The sequence below is a fragment of the Pocillopora damicornis genome, chromosome 9 (assembly GCF_964200805.1).
Source record: "Pocillopora damicornis chromosome 9, jaPocDami1.2, whole genome shotgun sequence".
Lineage (NCBI taxonomy): Eukaryota > Metazoa > Cnidaria > Anthozoa > Scleractinia > Pocilloporidae > Pocillopora > Pocillopora damicornis.
This window is the reverse complement of record NC_142678.1, coordinates 23,609,715-23,626,461: the sequence shown is the minus strand read 5'-3', so window position 1 is coordinate 23,626,461 and position 16,747 is coordinate 23,609,715. Positions and strand designations below refer to the sequence as shown.

Genomic DNA, 16,747 nt, shown 5'->3' with positions numbered 1-16,747 from the left:
GCCCCCTCTACCCCACCCTTTCCCTCTACGTACTTATCCGCAGCCCCCATTCCAACTGTCACGCGTCGCCTTAAGATCTCATGTTCAACGAGGAACAGTCTCATCACCTACTGAGGCTGATTACAAAACCGACCATTCAGTACCTTCATTTTTATGGCAGCTGTTGTCACAACGATTGGTCGAATGACAGGTCCCTTTTCGCCAGGTATCGACTCGTACTGCAAAAATTCAATTAGCGATGGATTAAGCCACAAAACCATTCTTAGGCACCTCGTGTCGTGAAGATTGCTTCTTATAAGAGGCAGTAGGGAATGGATTACGATAATTTCTTTCAAGGAAACTGCCTGTGATGATAAGATTGCTGAGAGACCTTAACTGTAAAAGCTCCCACCTGTTAGAATTTAAGTTGCAATTGAGAGGAAGACAACTTACTCTACAAGAATAAGAGGAACATGAGCAGATTGAGTCATGAAGAGATCGGCAAAGAAATAAAAGCTTCTTCGCCTTATGTCACCTTCCTTAGCGCTATAGGGGATTACGGCATCTTATCTGTAAATGGAATCTTGAAAAGAATCCCATTACAGAACATCGAAGCGAAGCTTTTTCAACCTGCACAACGTTGACATAACGTTTCTGATGAAAGCATCAGTGTCAAAACGTCGAATTTCTCCACCAACTTCACTCACTTCGACCGGCTGCTTCCCTTTACTTGCCAGAATGAGTTTGCGCAGGACAATTTCTTTTCTAACCTAGCATTAAGAAGAAAAGAATTGCACTTACCAGCGTGGTTCCCGGGGGTCCTGGCGGGCCTGGGAGACCAGGAGGTCCTGTATTACCCTGCTGACCCCTGCTGCCTTGGGGACCCTTGTGAGAAAAGCCAGCGAAGAGTGTGGTGAAAAGTCTTTCAGTAGATATACCAGGTTGAATCTCAACAAATTACGTTTTGAAACTGAAACTCTTCTGATAAGTGACAAAGCACTGTGCCTATTTTTCAAAGGCACAGGCTTCCCACATTAACTAACCCATTAATTCCTAGTCCTCGCTTTCGATCGGTTATTTTTATTTCTTGATAACTTACCCGTGATCCTCTCGGTCCCTGTGTTCCTGGGGGTCCTGTGTATCCAGGTGGGCCCTGCAGCAGATTATACAGTGATATTAAAAATGCGATGATGATAGGCGTAGGTGTGTGAACGTGACTGTTTTTTTTTTTGACACACAGGACGCATAGCATGAAACGTTATTTCTCAGAGTCATTTCAGTCAAAACTACAGTCGAACCCAGTTAATTGTAATAGACATTAAAGGGGTATGCAATGGTCAGATCGTCACATAGACATGTTTTATTGATACAAAGACAAGTGTAGCATACTTTTTTACTGCAATAAAATGTAGTCTATTTCTTTAATTTCCTTTCTTCGAACAAACCAAAAATCTGTTTGAAAATCTGGCAACTGACGCCTTTATTTTTTGACTCAACCATAGAGATTGGAGGGGACCGGGGCACCATATCAGTTATTTATCGCATATGCACTTCAGTTGTCAGTTAAATTTATATTTTACAGTTAAATGAAAATACTCCTTTAAGCCACATGAGAATGCCGTCCTTTGTTTTGTACGTAAATTTCGCACCCGCGTCGGTAAACGTAGACTAGTCATCATTTTTCGCAAGCAGAAAAAAGATGTGCACAAAAGCAGAGAAATACTTATCCCCAACCCGTTCTCCTTCGGCTCCAGCATCTCCTGGTTCCCCTGTGACAGTGATGGTCTGTTGGTCCTAATGTAAAAAGCGAACGCAGTCAGGCGCAATGACAAGCAATCGACATTAAAAATACCGTAAGGTTAAAACTGCGACTTGAACCTACAGACGCAAATTTCACTTGTCCGGGCTGCAAGACCCATACAGACAACTAGTGACTTACCCCATCCCCATCAGTGACGTCTGTTTGCCGTCTTATCCGGTACGAATTTGTCTTGATGTTTCCTACACCAGAAATTTTTATTTACGGTGTGATAACGAAACGTGTAGTACACATTTGCTCTTAATTTATTGATAATACAGGAACAAACAGGAACTTGTAGTCTTTATCACAAAATCAGTTGAGTCCTTTACGCAAGTCATGTGACCGTCTGAGGGGGAAAATGTCTGTAATAGGTAGAAGTCACTGACGTTTCGATAACTAGCGCTGAAGTCATCGTCGGAGTTTATAAACGTTATCAACGTTGCTCGAAAAGGTTATTAAAAAGGTCGTTTCCACCAATAACTGTCTTGACAACCTTTCCCCAGACAGTCACACTACTCGGTCAACTTGCTGATAAGGCAGGCTGTCAGTTAACATAATGAACTGGAAAAATCAGCAACAGCACGGTATAATCTAACCGACAGAAAAACACTACAATCCCACAAACTCAACTACTTTATTAAACAGCGAATAATGTTCTTAACAAGGAGCGACTTCCGAAAGCAAAACAATACTTATCGTTAATAAACTTAATTAACCCCACCCCAGTCTATATCCTAGCTCACCAATGACACAATCTCACCGCTGTCTCCGAAGTTCCTTGAAATAAGCCATCATCCGCAGTAACTCTCTCTGGGTATAGCTTTCAAAACAGCCGTCGCTCCGACAACAACAACTACTACATAAGTGAGTCTTTGTATATATTCACAAAGTGTTCTGGAACATTCCAGAAGCTTACATGGGAACTATTTTAGGAGCATTACATAATAAATGTGTAATTTGATGAAATGTTCTGCAAAGTTCTTTGGCGCGTAAGTCAGCATGACTAGGCAGTCTGGAAATTTCTAGAAGCAACAACAATTACCCAAAACAATTATCAGAGTCAAGGTGTTAACACTGAAGATGGGATAAAATTTTCATCATTATTACTTTTTTCAAGGTATTAGATTAATTTTTAAAGAAAAGTTGAGGTCATTCGAAAATTTTAGCTTTCAAGTTGTATGCATTTTTTATTGTAAATCTCTTATCGATATTATCATAGGTTATATTAATCTATTTACTGAGTCTATATGGTATTATCATTAAATAAATTTCCTTTTTAAAGTTCTGTATCAACCTAAGGTTAGCATGTGTGTAAGTACCGTTTGACTTCCGCACAGACTGTTAAAACTTTGGTCATTCACATGACCACTCTAAGATCAGCTTGGAGTCATAATCACTTACTGCGTTATTGATAGGCGACACGTAATTGAAGGCTTAATGGAATCTTAAGAATCTTATTCAAGTTTTCAAAAAGGCGGGAACCAAATGATCTTGATTGCAATAACAAAAGTGAAGCCTCGAGTCGTTTCATGGTCTTACATACTGACGCAGGACTTCGTGTTTATTCTGCGTCCAACGATTTTTTCTCTTTGTCTCACGCTTGTGACGATACAGAAAAACATGTAAAATCTTGATTCCATTGCCGAGTTCAAAAGTTACCATCTTTCTTATTCCAGTTACTCACATGAAGGCTGGACGTGTGTCACATATGACAACCCTAACCCTAATAATGGCATGATCATTACAGTAGTAAAGTGGAACAGCGTCCAAGTGCGGAATCTGTGACACAGTGTTACATGTTATGTCTCCATGTCAAGCTAACGACTCTGTTCTTTAATACATTGTTAAGTTACATGCCTCACTTGACCTGCGACAAATTCGGTCGGTAGCCTTACGAAAAAAGGGCAGCTGGCGCTGCTGACACGGACAAAACATTATCTTGTTGATAGGAAAAGGATTTGAAGATAATTGATCGAAATGCAATATTCAAACTGGCCTTTAGATTCAGAGGGAAAAGAGAAAATTACTGGACTATTGTGAGGACGCCAAATTCGTCTGCTTTCCGCGGCACGTGACTGTTGTGATGAAATGGTGATCAACTACTTGTATCTCGTGCTAATATCGATTTAATGTAATGTATTTGGGTCTCTAGGGGCTGTTTTTCAAACGAAGGTTGTAATATACAGGTTATCAATTACCCGTTCATGTCTTGAAAGACAATGTAGAACTCGCGCTTTGGATTGTAAGGAGCATTGTGCAAAACAATAAGCTCTGTGACTTAAATGGCCGGAAAGGTGATATGTAGAAAAATCCATTAGTAATTATGCTGATTTAAGACAAATGCAGACTTGTTTTTAGTGAGTATAATTCACAAGTCTAAACAAATTTGTAGGTTGGGTGATAATAGTTCCTAGAATACTTTTAGTAGATTAGTTTAACACTCAATGTATTTAGACAATTAAATCGTGTCTTACTTTCACTGAACGTTCCGATTACCCAATTACTGAGCCACAGCAATACTAAGAACCTCGTGATCATCATTTGACTGTCGGCAGCACTAAGTTTTTAACTTCAGTTTTACGTGGAGATTGTGCGTTAGTTCGCTTGCCGTCGCTTTTCTGCCCGAAAGAATCTGACGAAGGGCGAGCGTCGTCAGCGTGCGACTACAAGGAACCACTGCAGGCGATTGAAATACAAGCACAAAGAGCCAAGTGTTCGCATGTGCGTGTAATTTGAGTTCTTCGGTGATGATATGAGGTCATGGCAATCAATAGGATACTCGGGGAAATAGTGACTTCAAACACTGAGATCGTGTAAAAAATTCGAGAGAGCAGGAAATATTCTTGAAATGTTTTTGTATCGTCTGAAAAAATACGAGAACTCATCAGGGGTAACATGCTGGTTTTACGGCCATACCAGAGAGGTTTGTTATTTGCCTTTTCGATAGATTGAAATCTAATTTCTTCCCTCTTTTTTCCTGCATTACTCACTGACGCAGAAAGGTGGCGAGAATGGAGATGACCCTTCAGTGGTATCTGACATGATACTGGAATGTGAAGTGTATTTCTATTCTAATGTAACGGCTAGTTTTACAAAAATTTCAAGTCTTTCGATGGAGTGACACCTTTGAGATCTACACGGGAGATAAGCCTGTCATGACACATACTCTGACGGCATCCCCAAAAAGGACAATGTAGACCTGCGACTGTTAAAACCAAAATTTCGCCGGAGAAATGGAGTCACATCTTTTTTATCAGAAACCAGAAATCATAAGAACCATTGAATGGTTGAGCGAAAATTCTAGTTTGGAGTGGTGAGTGCGAGGCTGACACTGGCTGATGACGCCATCTCATTGAATCTCACTCCAAGCCGACGGTGAAAACTAATTACAGATACACAGCTAAATTTCGCAGCATGGCAAAAAATAATATTGATGACATTAAGACCCTGCTCGAATCAATAACTATTCTGACCGAAATCCACAGGACTGTAGTCAACTGCTTTGATTTGGTAAGGTGGATAACCTGTGCTTAAACCTCGTTCCCAGGTTGTCATTCCATGGTCTTATTATTTCATGGTTCCGTTGCACGTGTTATAAAGTGCAAATTATTTCTTACGTCATGTATTGAGATATTGAGCCTGTGTTTTTTCAGTCGATCAGGTTTTATTTCTTCAGGTTCTTCCTGTTAGATTCTGTAGAGGGTTTGCTAGTCCTGCAGCTGTCTGTTGGTAGAATTATACGCAATAAGCTTCGATCGGTCATCTCTGGAAGATTATTTGTTCTTGTTGTAAATATTAAGTCGGTCTTTCGATTACCCATCGAAACATGCTATGCCGGCGCTTTATCATCGAAGATTTCGTGATTTTCTGGAGGACAGTGAGTAAAGCTCCCACGGAGATTCTTGTAAATAACCAGCAAGAAAGGTGACAATCAAGAGTCTTTGACCAAATGGCGACAGGACTGTGCGAAAAGAGACAGCCACGACATCAGAGTAAAGAACATGAAAATTTAGTTCGCTTTGCTTTGAGTGGGCTCTCCTGCATGTGCGCAGCAACAGGTAAGCTCTGCTTGGTTCAGTAGATTGTTATATTCTTCTTTGCTCTTACTCTATACTGTTTATACTGCAAGAATGGACCGTGAAGTATTTAGTCAAGCTGACCCAAGCGGAATTTCTGAATGTCACAGCGACTATGAAGTCGCTTTTATAAAACTAGTACCCAGGTACATTATTATTTATGATAGACGATAAAATATATTATTTCCACTTGGGAACTGCTCGTGAATTTAAGGGTCGGTTTTCATATTAATGTAACATTTTGCTAACAATTTATCTCTTTGGTTGATGTGGTGTTGTTGAGGATGTCAATATGAGTAACTGAGCTTATTAAAAGACGTACTTTGTAGTGTTATCCACAATGAAATTTAAACAGGCAATTGCATCGGACAAAGTTAGGTCTTGAAGTTGTTGAGACCTTGATTTTCCGTGCCAATTTGTGGAATATCAGTGATAGAAACACATAACTCCTGTAGGTAACTTTATTACAATGTTGTTGGAATGAAGTAACTTGGGATGTCACTCAAGTTGGGGTCAGGATTAGGCATTGGCCCCCATTCACACACCCCTCTCCTCCCCTCCCCCACAGCTGCCAGACTACATATGCCAAGTTCAAGTCACAAAAGATAACTGATAAGTAGAGCCACATAATTTATGAATTGTAGGTAATTTTGGAAACTCCTGGGAAAGTCACCAAGTTAGTGACATGTAAGAGCTAGTCAAGTAATAGCCTGCAACATTTTTATCTTGTTGTGTTTATGGTTGTTCCTCAATGTAAAATAATCATTTTATAATACTCAGGTATTTTAAAACTTGCCTCTGATTGCCCTGCATTTTCACCAAAATGTAACTGTAATTCATTTTCCTTCTAGTTACAAATCCTATAGATGTAATTAAGACTCGCATGCAGCTTGATAATGAATTGGGCTCCCAACATGAAAGCAGAAACATATTTCATAACCGTTACTATCGTGGTTTGGTTCGAGGGGCAGCAAGGATTGCTCATGAGGAAGGGATACGTGGTCTGTACAAAGGGTGAGTTAGCACTAGCACCTGAACATATGCCTTACCCCTTTCACTCTCAAGATCTCATTAATACTTCTCCTTGATGACTGCCATACAATTATTTTGATTTTAGTTCTGAGAATTTGTTATCAGATCAACTAATAATCCCTAATTGATATTTCTCTTTATTCTTGTCTCTTGTCTGCTTGATATTGTATGGATATTTTGAGGAGAAATTCTGTCTTGGTCACTCATGGGAGTTAAAGAGTTGAGGGCCAATTTATGTAGTAAGAAATAATTTAAATTTGAATGTCAAATGATATAACATTCAATGGTTAGGGTTAGGTAATTTTTAATTAGCTGTAAAGTAATTAAAAATTGTTATCTTTTGTAAGACTTCCCTTTTTAATAATTTCCTTAAATGGGTAAGTGAGAACTATAATGATTCATGCAGAAAAGACGAGCTTTTGTAATGGGTCAGATGGCTATTTCAGTTATGGAATGCAATTGCAACAATTAATTGATGTGATCTTAGGCTGATGCTTACATAAAACAAGTAAACAAAAATTGTCAATGAATTTTCTTTCCAAGCATATTTTTGTTTTGTATCCAAATGGATTTTGTTTGGGTTTAATTTCCAATCAAAAGAGTGAGTTCTTCTGGCATTGGTTCTGTTCTCTTGTTAAGCCTCTGCATTGATGTGAAGAGGGAAAACCATAAAATTTCATTTTTTGGATATCTGTCTGGAAAGATGGCCAGGATTTACCAGAAGAGTTTCATTGAATGAAAAGGATAGTAATTAATATTGACTTCATGTATGTTGCATATGCATATTTCTGATAACTTTTGATCAAAATTTGCTTCAGAAGTATCCTCTCTTTGTAACATAGGTAAGCTGTCTTTTTTATATAATAAGCTGATCAACAAATATGCTTGCATTTTGATTGGTTCCCAGTTTTGATCTATTTGAGGACTTTAGTCATGTCTCTTTTAACAATTTTTGTTTCTATTTTATATGAAACAAATAGATCCCTTGTTTCAATGGGTCTGTTGAGTAAAAGTTCACTGAGAATGTCAAAATGTGGTAAGAACATTAGCTATGCCTTGTGTGCCCCCTTTTTGTTCTTACCATCTTTTGATGTCATCTGTGATGTATAGCTCATCAGACACAACAACATGGAACCTATTTGTCAACTAGACAATACTGATTGATCAAAATGTTACATGATGAGCTGCTGAGTATTATGTACTATGATAAAGAAGTATGGAAAGTTCAAATATTAAATTGGTGTTTAGCGCACTAAAATGATTGACTTAAAATTTATACACAACTTTCCACTCTATGATTCAAGTGCAATCAGAATGTTATAACATGTATATTCCATTAATCAGAGGATGTTGTTTTAGTGAATTTCCATGCTTTTAGGATTGCTTACAGAAAATTTACTCCAGTAAACAGAACAGGAAGAGGCTCAATGTCTTAGCAAAAAAATTCCTTTTATCTTCTTTACTCCAGTATCACTCCCTCACTGATGAGAGAAGCCAGTTACAGTACACTGCGACTAGGCTTGTATGAACCTCTGAAAGAGTGGTTTGGAGCAACAGACCCTGCTCACACACCACTGTGGAAAAAGGTCTGCTCTGGAGCAATTGCTGGCGCAATTGGAAGTGCTATAGCTTGCCCTACTGATGTGGTAAAGATCCGTTTGATGGCACTACCATCTGGAAATAAATGGGAGTATAGACACACACTTCATGCATTTCAAGCAATTGTTGCCAATGAAGGAATTCGTGGACTTTGGACAGGTGTGAATGCTACAGTGAAAAGGTCTGCACTTGTATCAGCTACAGCTGTATCTTCATATGATCATGCCAAACATAAAATATTAAATGCTGGACTTCTTCAGGAAGGACCTGTTCTGCACATAATGGCTTCCTCCATAGCAGGATTTGTGACAAACTGTGTCTCATCACCAATAGACATGGTGCGCACCAGGTACATGAATCAAAAGAAGGATTGCAACAAGAAACCACTGCTTTACAGAGGAACAATAGACTGTATAGCAAAGACAGTTCACAAAGAAGGGCTTTTTGGTCTCTATAAAGGGTTTATACCAAACTGGACAAGAACTGGAACTCACACAGTTGTAACATTCTTTGTTTTTGAACAGTTGCGGGCTTTTGTGGGGTTGAAGCCAATGTAACTGATATATTGTAGTTTACCTATACTTAATGTAGTAAGTTTGGTTCAATGTGCAGTATGCAAATATCCTTTAAATCAAAGTAATTATCTCATAATTTGAAACATTTTTGCTGTTGGAGGAGAACTCGAAATGTTCTTAGGGTGCTTATTCAAATTGTGCTAGCAACATGCTCAGCAGCCAGACTACTTCATTGAAAAAAAGAAACAAAAAACAATTGTTGAGAAGCTTGAATACTAAGCTCCAGGGTAAGGTGAGGGTAAGGAGGAAGGGGTGGGTGGAGGGATTTGTGGAGAGAAAAAGAAAACTTACCAACAAACCTCTAGAGAACTTACCAGGTAGGATCATAAAAAACAGAGACAGTTATGGCGTCGTACATAGACATCTGATTTCTATTTTTTATATCTGATTCCTATTTTTTATATTTATATATTCATGTAAACTAGCCGTCCAGGCCTCAACAAGATGTTTTTTTTTAATTGAAATTCCACTCAAAAATCAAGGTTTATTTGCATTCACGTAAAACAATACTAATAGTGCTTGCCATTTTTAAAGAGGCGTTTTAAATTTTGTTCCATTCCGTCACACTCCTTTTTTTTTGTACATAACAATAAATTTGGCTTTTTGTTGTTCACTGTATGAACACTTCTATTAGTAATTTAGGCTAAGTTTATCATTGTTAAGAGAGCCTTAAAACGTCTTACGTTTGACACTGAAATTACTGTCATGAAATAAATTTTTAGTATTGTCAATTTGTTGTCTTCTTTTCTTACATTACAGATACACTCGATTGCAAAAACGTCGACTCCTAAAAAGCGTTCGCAATGAAGGACGAGTCATTGGCTTTACGGGTACGCATTTACACAATAACCACAATCAGTTGCTCGTGGTAAATGATAGACGCCGTAAACGCATTCCTAAAAGAAAAGAATTATCATAGACAAATATTTTCCATTGATAATGGAAAAATTACAGCACTGATCATGTAACTATTCGAACATTCCCATTAAACCGTTGGGTTTTATCGTAGATTATGCTTTTTAGGTGTCAAAAATTTTGTAATCGAGGGTAAGCGAAAGTTCGTACTTTTGTTGCGTAATTTTATGCTTTGATAGTTGCAGTGCATGGAACCCGAAAGGGTAGAATAGCAATCCTTTCATTTTATCCTACCATCAGTTTTATAATCAGACAGTCTTGGCTCGCTCTCGAAATTTTGTCTCACGAAAAACGCGACTATTGGTTGCAATTGAAATAATTTGTCCTACATAGATACCTTCCTCGAGCGCCTCGCGCGAGAAAGTCATGAGATACGCTTTACTGCTACATCGGAAGTCAGATTAAAGTGGTTACGTCCTTTTTTGCCATGGGCTGTTAAAAGGCTATGTCCGCCGATTGGTGACGAGCTCAGATTCCGAATGTCTCCTTTCTCGCATTCACATCACGATTCACCGCAAATTGCTCATTTGACACTGCTGCCTGTACTGACTTCTCTGTCTCGCTATAGCTCTACACTTTGTTGATTTATCTGTGTGTTTTCTTTGCATTTTATTTCATAACTGGAACAAGAGTAAGCTCTCAAGCGAGCCACATCCACCTCGGCGCATGTTGGCAGATCGTGAGTCGATACGCTCAGACCGGCGTTCGGATAACTTTGCCTTCCAACTCGTTTTGATATGGGGCGCTTCATATTATACGATATGGCGGGTAGTGAGAAAGCCCTCTGACTCCTGTTGACTAACGGTTTGACTGAACCTTCAGCACTTGCTGACGAAGGTCGGCGTATCACATCTTTGAAGGCAGAAGATCGCAAACAATATAGAGAAGGGTTCATGGCGCAATTTAGGTATCCGCTCCAGTAGGCAATGCGACCAAGGTACCAAGGAAGGGTCGACACATCCTCTGAAACAATAGCCAGTGCAATAAGGATGAAAAACGGCAACCAACAAATAAGAAAAGTGCAGAACATCAGGCATAATGTGACAGCGAGTCTTTTGGTAACCACCGACAGCTGGTTACCTTGACGTTCGGCGTTCTGGTTCATTTTGCCTTCGTGTGAACTGACCTTAAAGAAAATTCGACAATACGCGAAAGACATGCCGCAAATTGGAACAATAAATGCCACTAGAGCAAGTAATGACAACTTCAATTTGTCGGCAAGTGAATTTGAGAAAGCTATTCCACAATGCGCTGTTGTCGGATTAAACACCACGTAACTCCAGTTTTCAAAAGGGCCCAGCGAAAGAAAAGAAAATGCGAAACAAAGACCCCACATAGCAAGTAAATGAAACTTGGCCCTATTTTTTGTAATTTGAAGCCATTCGCAAGATGGTTGTTTAACAATTGAAAAATAATTCTGACCGGCTATGAGGGACAAGGTGAAAATGGAAATACAAAAAAAGAAATTGTTCAGAAATCCATTGATGAGGCACCAGTGTTGTTGCATTGTGAATCTCCTTTGAATGCTGTTAATGAGCGCAAACGGGCTACACAGCGTGAGCGCTCCAATGTTTGCTACGGCGAGATTTACGAGAAAAATAAAAGTTGGATTTCTCAAATTCTTGTTTTTGTAAATTACGCTGCATATATACAGATTTCCGAAGACACCAGAAATGACGATAACGAAAAGAAAAACTGCTTGTAATATTCCTTCTTCGAGTTCGTAGATAAAAACGGTGGTAGTGTTTCCATGAGTAGAATTGGTTGGATCATTCGACATGTTTAGACAAATTTTGCTCAGTATTCCTGTAGTTCGCTCTCTCAGCTCTTAATGTTAAAACCAGTACAGCGTGATACAGTATGATATTCACACTATTGTTTCCGTGAAAACAATTTAGGTAACTGTTGGTGGGAGTTGCACGTGTCGGCGGTCCGTTTTTTCCCTGGCTGGTGCTAATTGCTCCATAGTTTCCTTCAAGATTAATGCGACTGAGAGATGTTATCCATCAGCGCTTTTGAACGATATCTGTATTAAGATCAGTTTAATTCTTTTGCTCCATATGTTAGTAGTTCATTGACGACAAGAATATGTAAATCTAAAGGATGCCGAAGATAACGTGGTAAACTGTCTTTCTTATGTCGTTTTCCCAGAACATCAGTGTACTTGTACGACAGCCGCATTAAAATACACAGATAATCTCATCATCCCGGCATTAAACTATCGTGTCCAACAGGGGAAACGCCACCAACTGTTCAATATTTTTCTGCGCAGTTTAGTGAATGTTTACACAAAAGAAAAAAAAGAGATGGAAATATCAAGCCGCAAACATGACAATGACAAACACTGTTAAAAAAATCTTCAAAATAGCATTTGTTGCCTTTGTATCAATGATTTAAGTTATGAGGATAGACAGACAAGCTGGCCAAACTAAATTAAAATTCTCTTTTGATAGTAAAAAACGCTTAAGAAAGAACTAGGGTCATTCTCTTGATGTAGGTGTGTTACGTCTTCCTTCTTTCAGTGGTACAATTGGATCTAATAACGGGGTGTAAATGTTTTTGCGCAATCTTAAAGTGAACCAATTGCGGGGCTTTTTGCTTGAATGGAGAGCAGGCTTTCTAACGAAGTGATTTATTCGGGGAAAGCAAGGTGAGAATTCAGTCACTACATACTTTATAGCGGCTTCTCGACACAACCGAAAATGGTGCGGTAAACCGGTTTAAATCATGTTTTATGTCTCAGTGAAAACAAATTATACACGAGCTTTGTTAAAACTTGATTTTATGCAGACTATCAGTTCAACAACAGATCGAGGTGAAAACTTTATAACGCAGCACACCTGCTTATTGGTTGGGTTTCTATCAATATGATGATATGACTACTTCTTGACAGGTTGTTTATTTTTCCTTTAACCTTTGTTGATTTAATTCAAATTTGTCATGTTCAGCAGAGTTTGTTTACTCGGTGACGCACTCGCTCATAAGAAAATGATGAAGGCCTGCTCATATCATTAAACTTCTTTATTCGGCATCAGATGTGCCGCTTACTTACTTTTGAGATCTTTTATTTTCTGACTGATCAGATTCATCTTCAATTTAATTTATTAGCGTGACTTACTTTTTCAAACACGCTGGCAAAAGAGGTTAATATTTGCGGGCTGTTCTTGTCAAAACTGACATAGTATTTACTGTTACTGTCCGGTGGCAAACAGATGTCCCTGAAGCTTCTCGATGGGAAGCAAACTTTGTGACTGACTCTAGTATCAGCGGTCAAGCGAAAATTTTGGTATAATGCGAAATTAGAACGATGACGGAAAATGTCTTCAATTAGCGCTACAAAGGAATCTTACCCAAAATGTCTTCTATTAGCACTACAAAGGAATCTTACCCAAAATTGCGTATTCTATGGCTATGAAAATTGAAATTATTTCAGATTTTAATAGTGGCACTTCTTCGAGGTGGTGTTTCTTCTTTTGTCTCTGAATTTGAATTGAAATTTGGAAAGTTGGTCTTTGTGTTGAGGCTGGAAAACTGGAAAAGCCAGTGCTAAAACCGCCGGACGGCAAGGACGCCATCTTAAGACCAATTGAACCGACATGTGACGTCAGGTGTGGACGTCGAACTCAGGCCACAGTGGCGAAGACAATGGTTCTCACCACCGCTTCATACCTGATACCCATGTTTAAGTGATCGCAAAATTGATCACTTTAACATGGGTATAACATTCAACATGTAAGATTTAACATTTCATCATCGTTTTCATCGTTTCTCATTCTTTCTTCTTCGCTAGCCCCTAGGGGACTGAGGGGGTGGGGGTTTTTTGACTCAATTAGTGACATGACATTACTAATTAGGCCACCAAATTTTTTTTAATAAGGCAGAAAACAATAAAACTAACATTTTTAGAAAGAGGAGATTTTGCACTTTCATTTGGTGCAATGAACTAATACATGTGTCTTACAGAAAAAATATGAAAAATCCAGAAAGGTAATAAATCAGATTTTTTCCCCAACCGTCCTCAAATTAGAGAACAGAACTGAAGTGAAAACTTTGTCAACACAATAACTGTACACAATATCAAGTTCTATATACACAGAACACTTTTCCTAGCACAAAATAAAACACTACTGTTCTTCTTTTAACCATATTTAGTTGCAAACTTGATGTCAGTCAGTAGTCTCAAAATCATTTTAGTGTTCACTTGAATCAACCTTAAACCTCGATAAGTAAATTAATGTTTTGATCAAAGGAAACATAAAATCATCTTGATCTCCTTTGAAGTGGTCTGCCTGGACCACTTCTTGGTCTGCCATGACTGTCTTTGAGTCTCTTGGGACCATTTCTACTGGGGTCATCAAAAAGATAACTCTGCAGTGTGTGGTAGCGCTCAAAGCAAGGTGCTGGACACATACGCACTTGGCAAACCGAGCACTCGTAGACTGTTTCCACTCGTTGAATATGTATTTTACAGTTTCTGTGAGTATCAGTTGCCACAGGATGGTGAAACTGCTGGCGGTCAAAGCGGACATCCTGTACTACTATATTGCCTCCAGAAAAGTTGTTCCGTCGAAAAGAATTTCCTCCTATCAGTTCCCGCACAAGATTCTCTTTGAATTTGACAAGGGTGACTCTAGGATGGCCAGCTCTTCTATACATGATGTGGGCATTCAACACAGCAACTTCAAGCATATGAAAGAAAATTTTGTAATACCAAATATTTCCTTTCATAAGCCTGCAGCAAGTTGCTATGCGTTGATCACCCAAATCAACTCCTCCCATATGGGAGTTGTACAGGTTAATCAACTGTGGCTGTGCAATGTTCTGCCTTTGCCATTGTCCTCGTGTTTTCACCCTTCTCTCTATCTGTCCGATTCCCAAACCCTCAGGGAGAGTTGAGAGTAAATGTACCAGCTTTCGGTCCTTCCATGTCACACAGATGAGGTTGCCACTTTGACGGAAAAGCGATTCTCCCCTGACAAGGCTTTTGACCTGCTCGCATTGCTGGTCAACAATGTCCTGAGGTAGGTACTTTCTATTTCCCCTCACTGTTCCACAGGCTCTAATTCCCTTTTTTTCCAGTTCTAGAAAGAGAGGTACACTGGTATACCAGTTGTCAACAAACAATTTGTAACCTTTGTTGAAATAAGGCTCTGTTAGCTTTAGAACAACTCGCTTAGCCAAATCCTTGCTTGCTGCTGGACCCTCTTTTCCAGTGTAAATAGAAGTACCAAGTACATAGCCAGATGCTGAATCTGCTATAACAAAACCTTTGATCCCAAATCTGCTTCTCTTCAAAGGCAAAAATTGTCTGAAGTGAACACGGCCTTTGAATTTGATCAGTGTCTCATCAAGAGATAAATTCTGAGAAGGTGCATATACAGCTGTAAATCTGGGCACAAGAGCATCTAAAAATGGTCTAATTTTCCACAGTTTATCCCTGTTGGGATCTGTCTGGTCTGGGGCATTGCAATTATTTACAAAGTGGAGATATCTCAGAATGTGAAGGTAGCGGTCTCTTGACATGGTGCTAGAAAACAGAGGAGTTTTGGTGACCGAATCAGTTGACCAGTAAGCTTTCAAATTGCTTTTTTGGACAAGACCCATTGCCAATGTGAGCCCAAGCCAAGCCTTTAGCTCTGGAAGGGTAAAATCGTGGAGATCACCCAGGGAATTGTCCTCAAGCTGCCGTTTTTGATGCTCAAACCGTTTGGTCTCGCGAATAATCAGCTGATAAACATCGTCAGTAAACAGAAGTTGGAAGTAATCTAAACAATTACTGTTATTGTCCATTTCTACCCTCAAACCAACCTCTTTGCGAAAATTCATGCCTTCTGGGGGTTGTATAGTAGATGTCCATCTCATATTGGAGTAGTTTTGCTCATCGTCATCGCTGTTTTCAATTTCTCCATCACTTTCCCCTTCCTCTTCATCGCTATTTTCCTCTTCATCGCTGCTATCGACATCGGAAGGCGCTTCATGGTCAGAATCCACGTGGGCGATTCGCAGAAATGCTACAGGCAAGTCATCTTCGTCCACAAAAGTTAATCCCATCGATTCTGCAGCCGCCATTTCGATCTTTTTCGACTGGAGTAAAAAATTCCGGAAAATTCGTATTTCGATGTTTCGAAGAGCTCTTTTCGCTGAAAATGAGCCTCATTTTGTTATCCAGCGGTTTAATGCATAAATAGCCTCAGTTCCCCACGGGCTTGCTTTAAATAGCAACAAAAATAGGGTGATGTAATTTTCTACGGCTGTGGCCGTAGTTCGTCCCCCAGGGGCTAGCTAAGTATTTCTGGTGGATGTGAGGGTTACTTATTTTGGTGCCGGGATTTCGCATAGAAACTTTGAACCGACTTTCCCAAAGGACTTTTCAAAGTCACAATAATGAACAATGATGATGAAAATAAGACTCAAATAATGCTGGTAATGATAGTGATAATTCACATTTATACAGTGCCTATTCAAAAAGATAAAGTCATTAAAAAAGATAAAGTCAAATTCAAAGTAATGCGTGAGGAATTTATCGGATTCTTTATCATAAAACAAACAGAGAAGACTTGACTGTGCTCTATTCTGTTGTAAAGGACGCAGAAAGCGGCTAGAGCACTACATCTCGTGTCTCTCCCTAAACTTCTTTCGTGCTCCAGCCGCTTTCTGCGTGCTTTACAACAGAATAGAGCACAATCAAGGATTCTCGATTTGTTAATTATGATACGGACCGTTTTAGAATGTTGGTGTTGTTGTACCATACGTGGTGTTCTGATCATGAC

At 39.2% G+C, this 16,747-nt stretch overlaps 3 protein-coding genes across 6 annotated transcripts in view; 1 reads left to right on the top strand and 2 right to left on the bottom strand.

The window, feature by feature from the left end:
- The window catches only part of LOC113678369 (uncharacterized), a 33,533-nt gene extending 29,139 nt beyond the window's left edge, over window positions 1-4,394 (bottom strand). For 2 of the 4 annotated variants that reach the window (XR_003446875.2, XM_027195251.2), the window contains exons 1-6: window positions 4,255-4,394; window positions 1,919-1,980; window positions 1,714-1,773; window positions 1,079-1,132; window positions 781-864; window positions 144-218 (exon numbers count right to left, since the gene is read on the bottom strand). Coding sequence is in view for 3 of the 4 variants with exons in the window: in XM_027195251.2 (XP_027051052.2) it covers window positions 144-218; window positions 781-864; window positions 1,079-1,132; window positions 1,714-1,773; window positions 1,919-1,980; window positions 4,255-4,321 (402 nt within the window). In the remaining variant the exon portion in view is untranslated. Of the gene's footprint in view, window positions 1-143; window positions 219-780; window positions 865-1,078; window positions 1,133-1,713; window positions 1,774-1,918; window positions 1,981-2,523; window positions 2,627-4,254 lie in introns of those variants that run through there. The other 2 variants (XM_089182915.1, XM_089182916.1) reach the window with 2 other exon arrangements.
- Window positions 4,395-4,482: 88 nt separating this feature from the next.
- Window positions 4,483-9,793, top strand: LOC113678371 (mitochondrial substrate carrier family protein ucpB). The gene is made up of 3 exons (XM_027195253.2): window positions 4,483-5,838; window positions 6,708-6,870; window positions 8,357-9,793. The coding sequence occupies exons 1-3, from the start codon at window positions 5,730-5,732 to the stop codon at window positions 9,042-9,044; spliced, it is 960 nt and encodes a 319-aa protein (XP_027051054.2). The 5' UTR covers window positions 4,483-5,729; the 3' UTR covers window positions 9,045-9,793.
- A 746-nt stretch (window positions 9,794-10,539) lies between these two features.
- On the bottom strand, window positions 10,540-11,899 carry LOC113678370 (histamine H2 receptor-like). The gene has a single exon (XM_027195252.2). The coding sequence runs from the start codon at window positions 11,755-11,757 to the stop codon at window positions 10,540-10,542; it is 1,218 nt and encodes a 405-aa protein (XP_027051053.2). The 5' UTR covers window positions 11,758-11,899.
- Window positions 11,900-16,747: the final 4,848 nt, after the last annotated feature.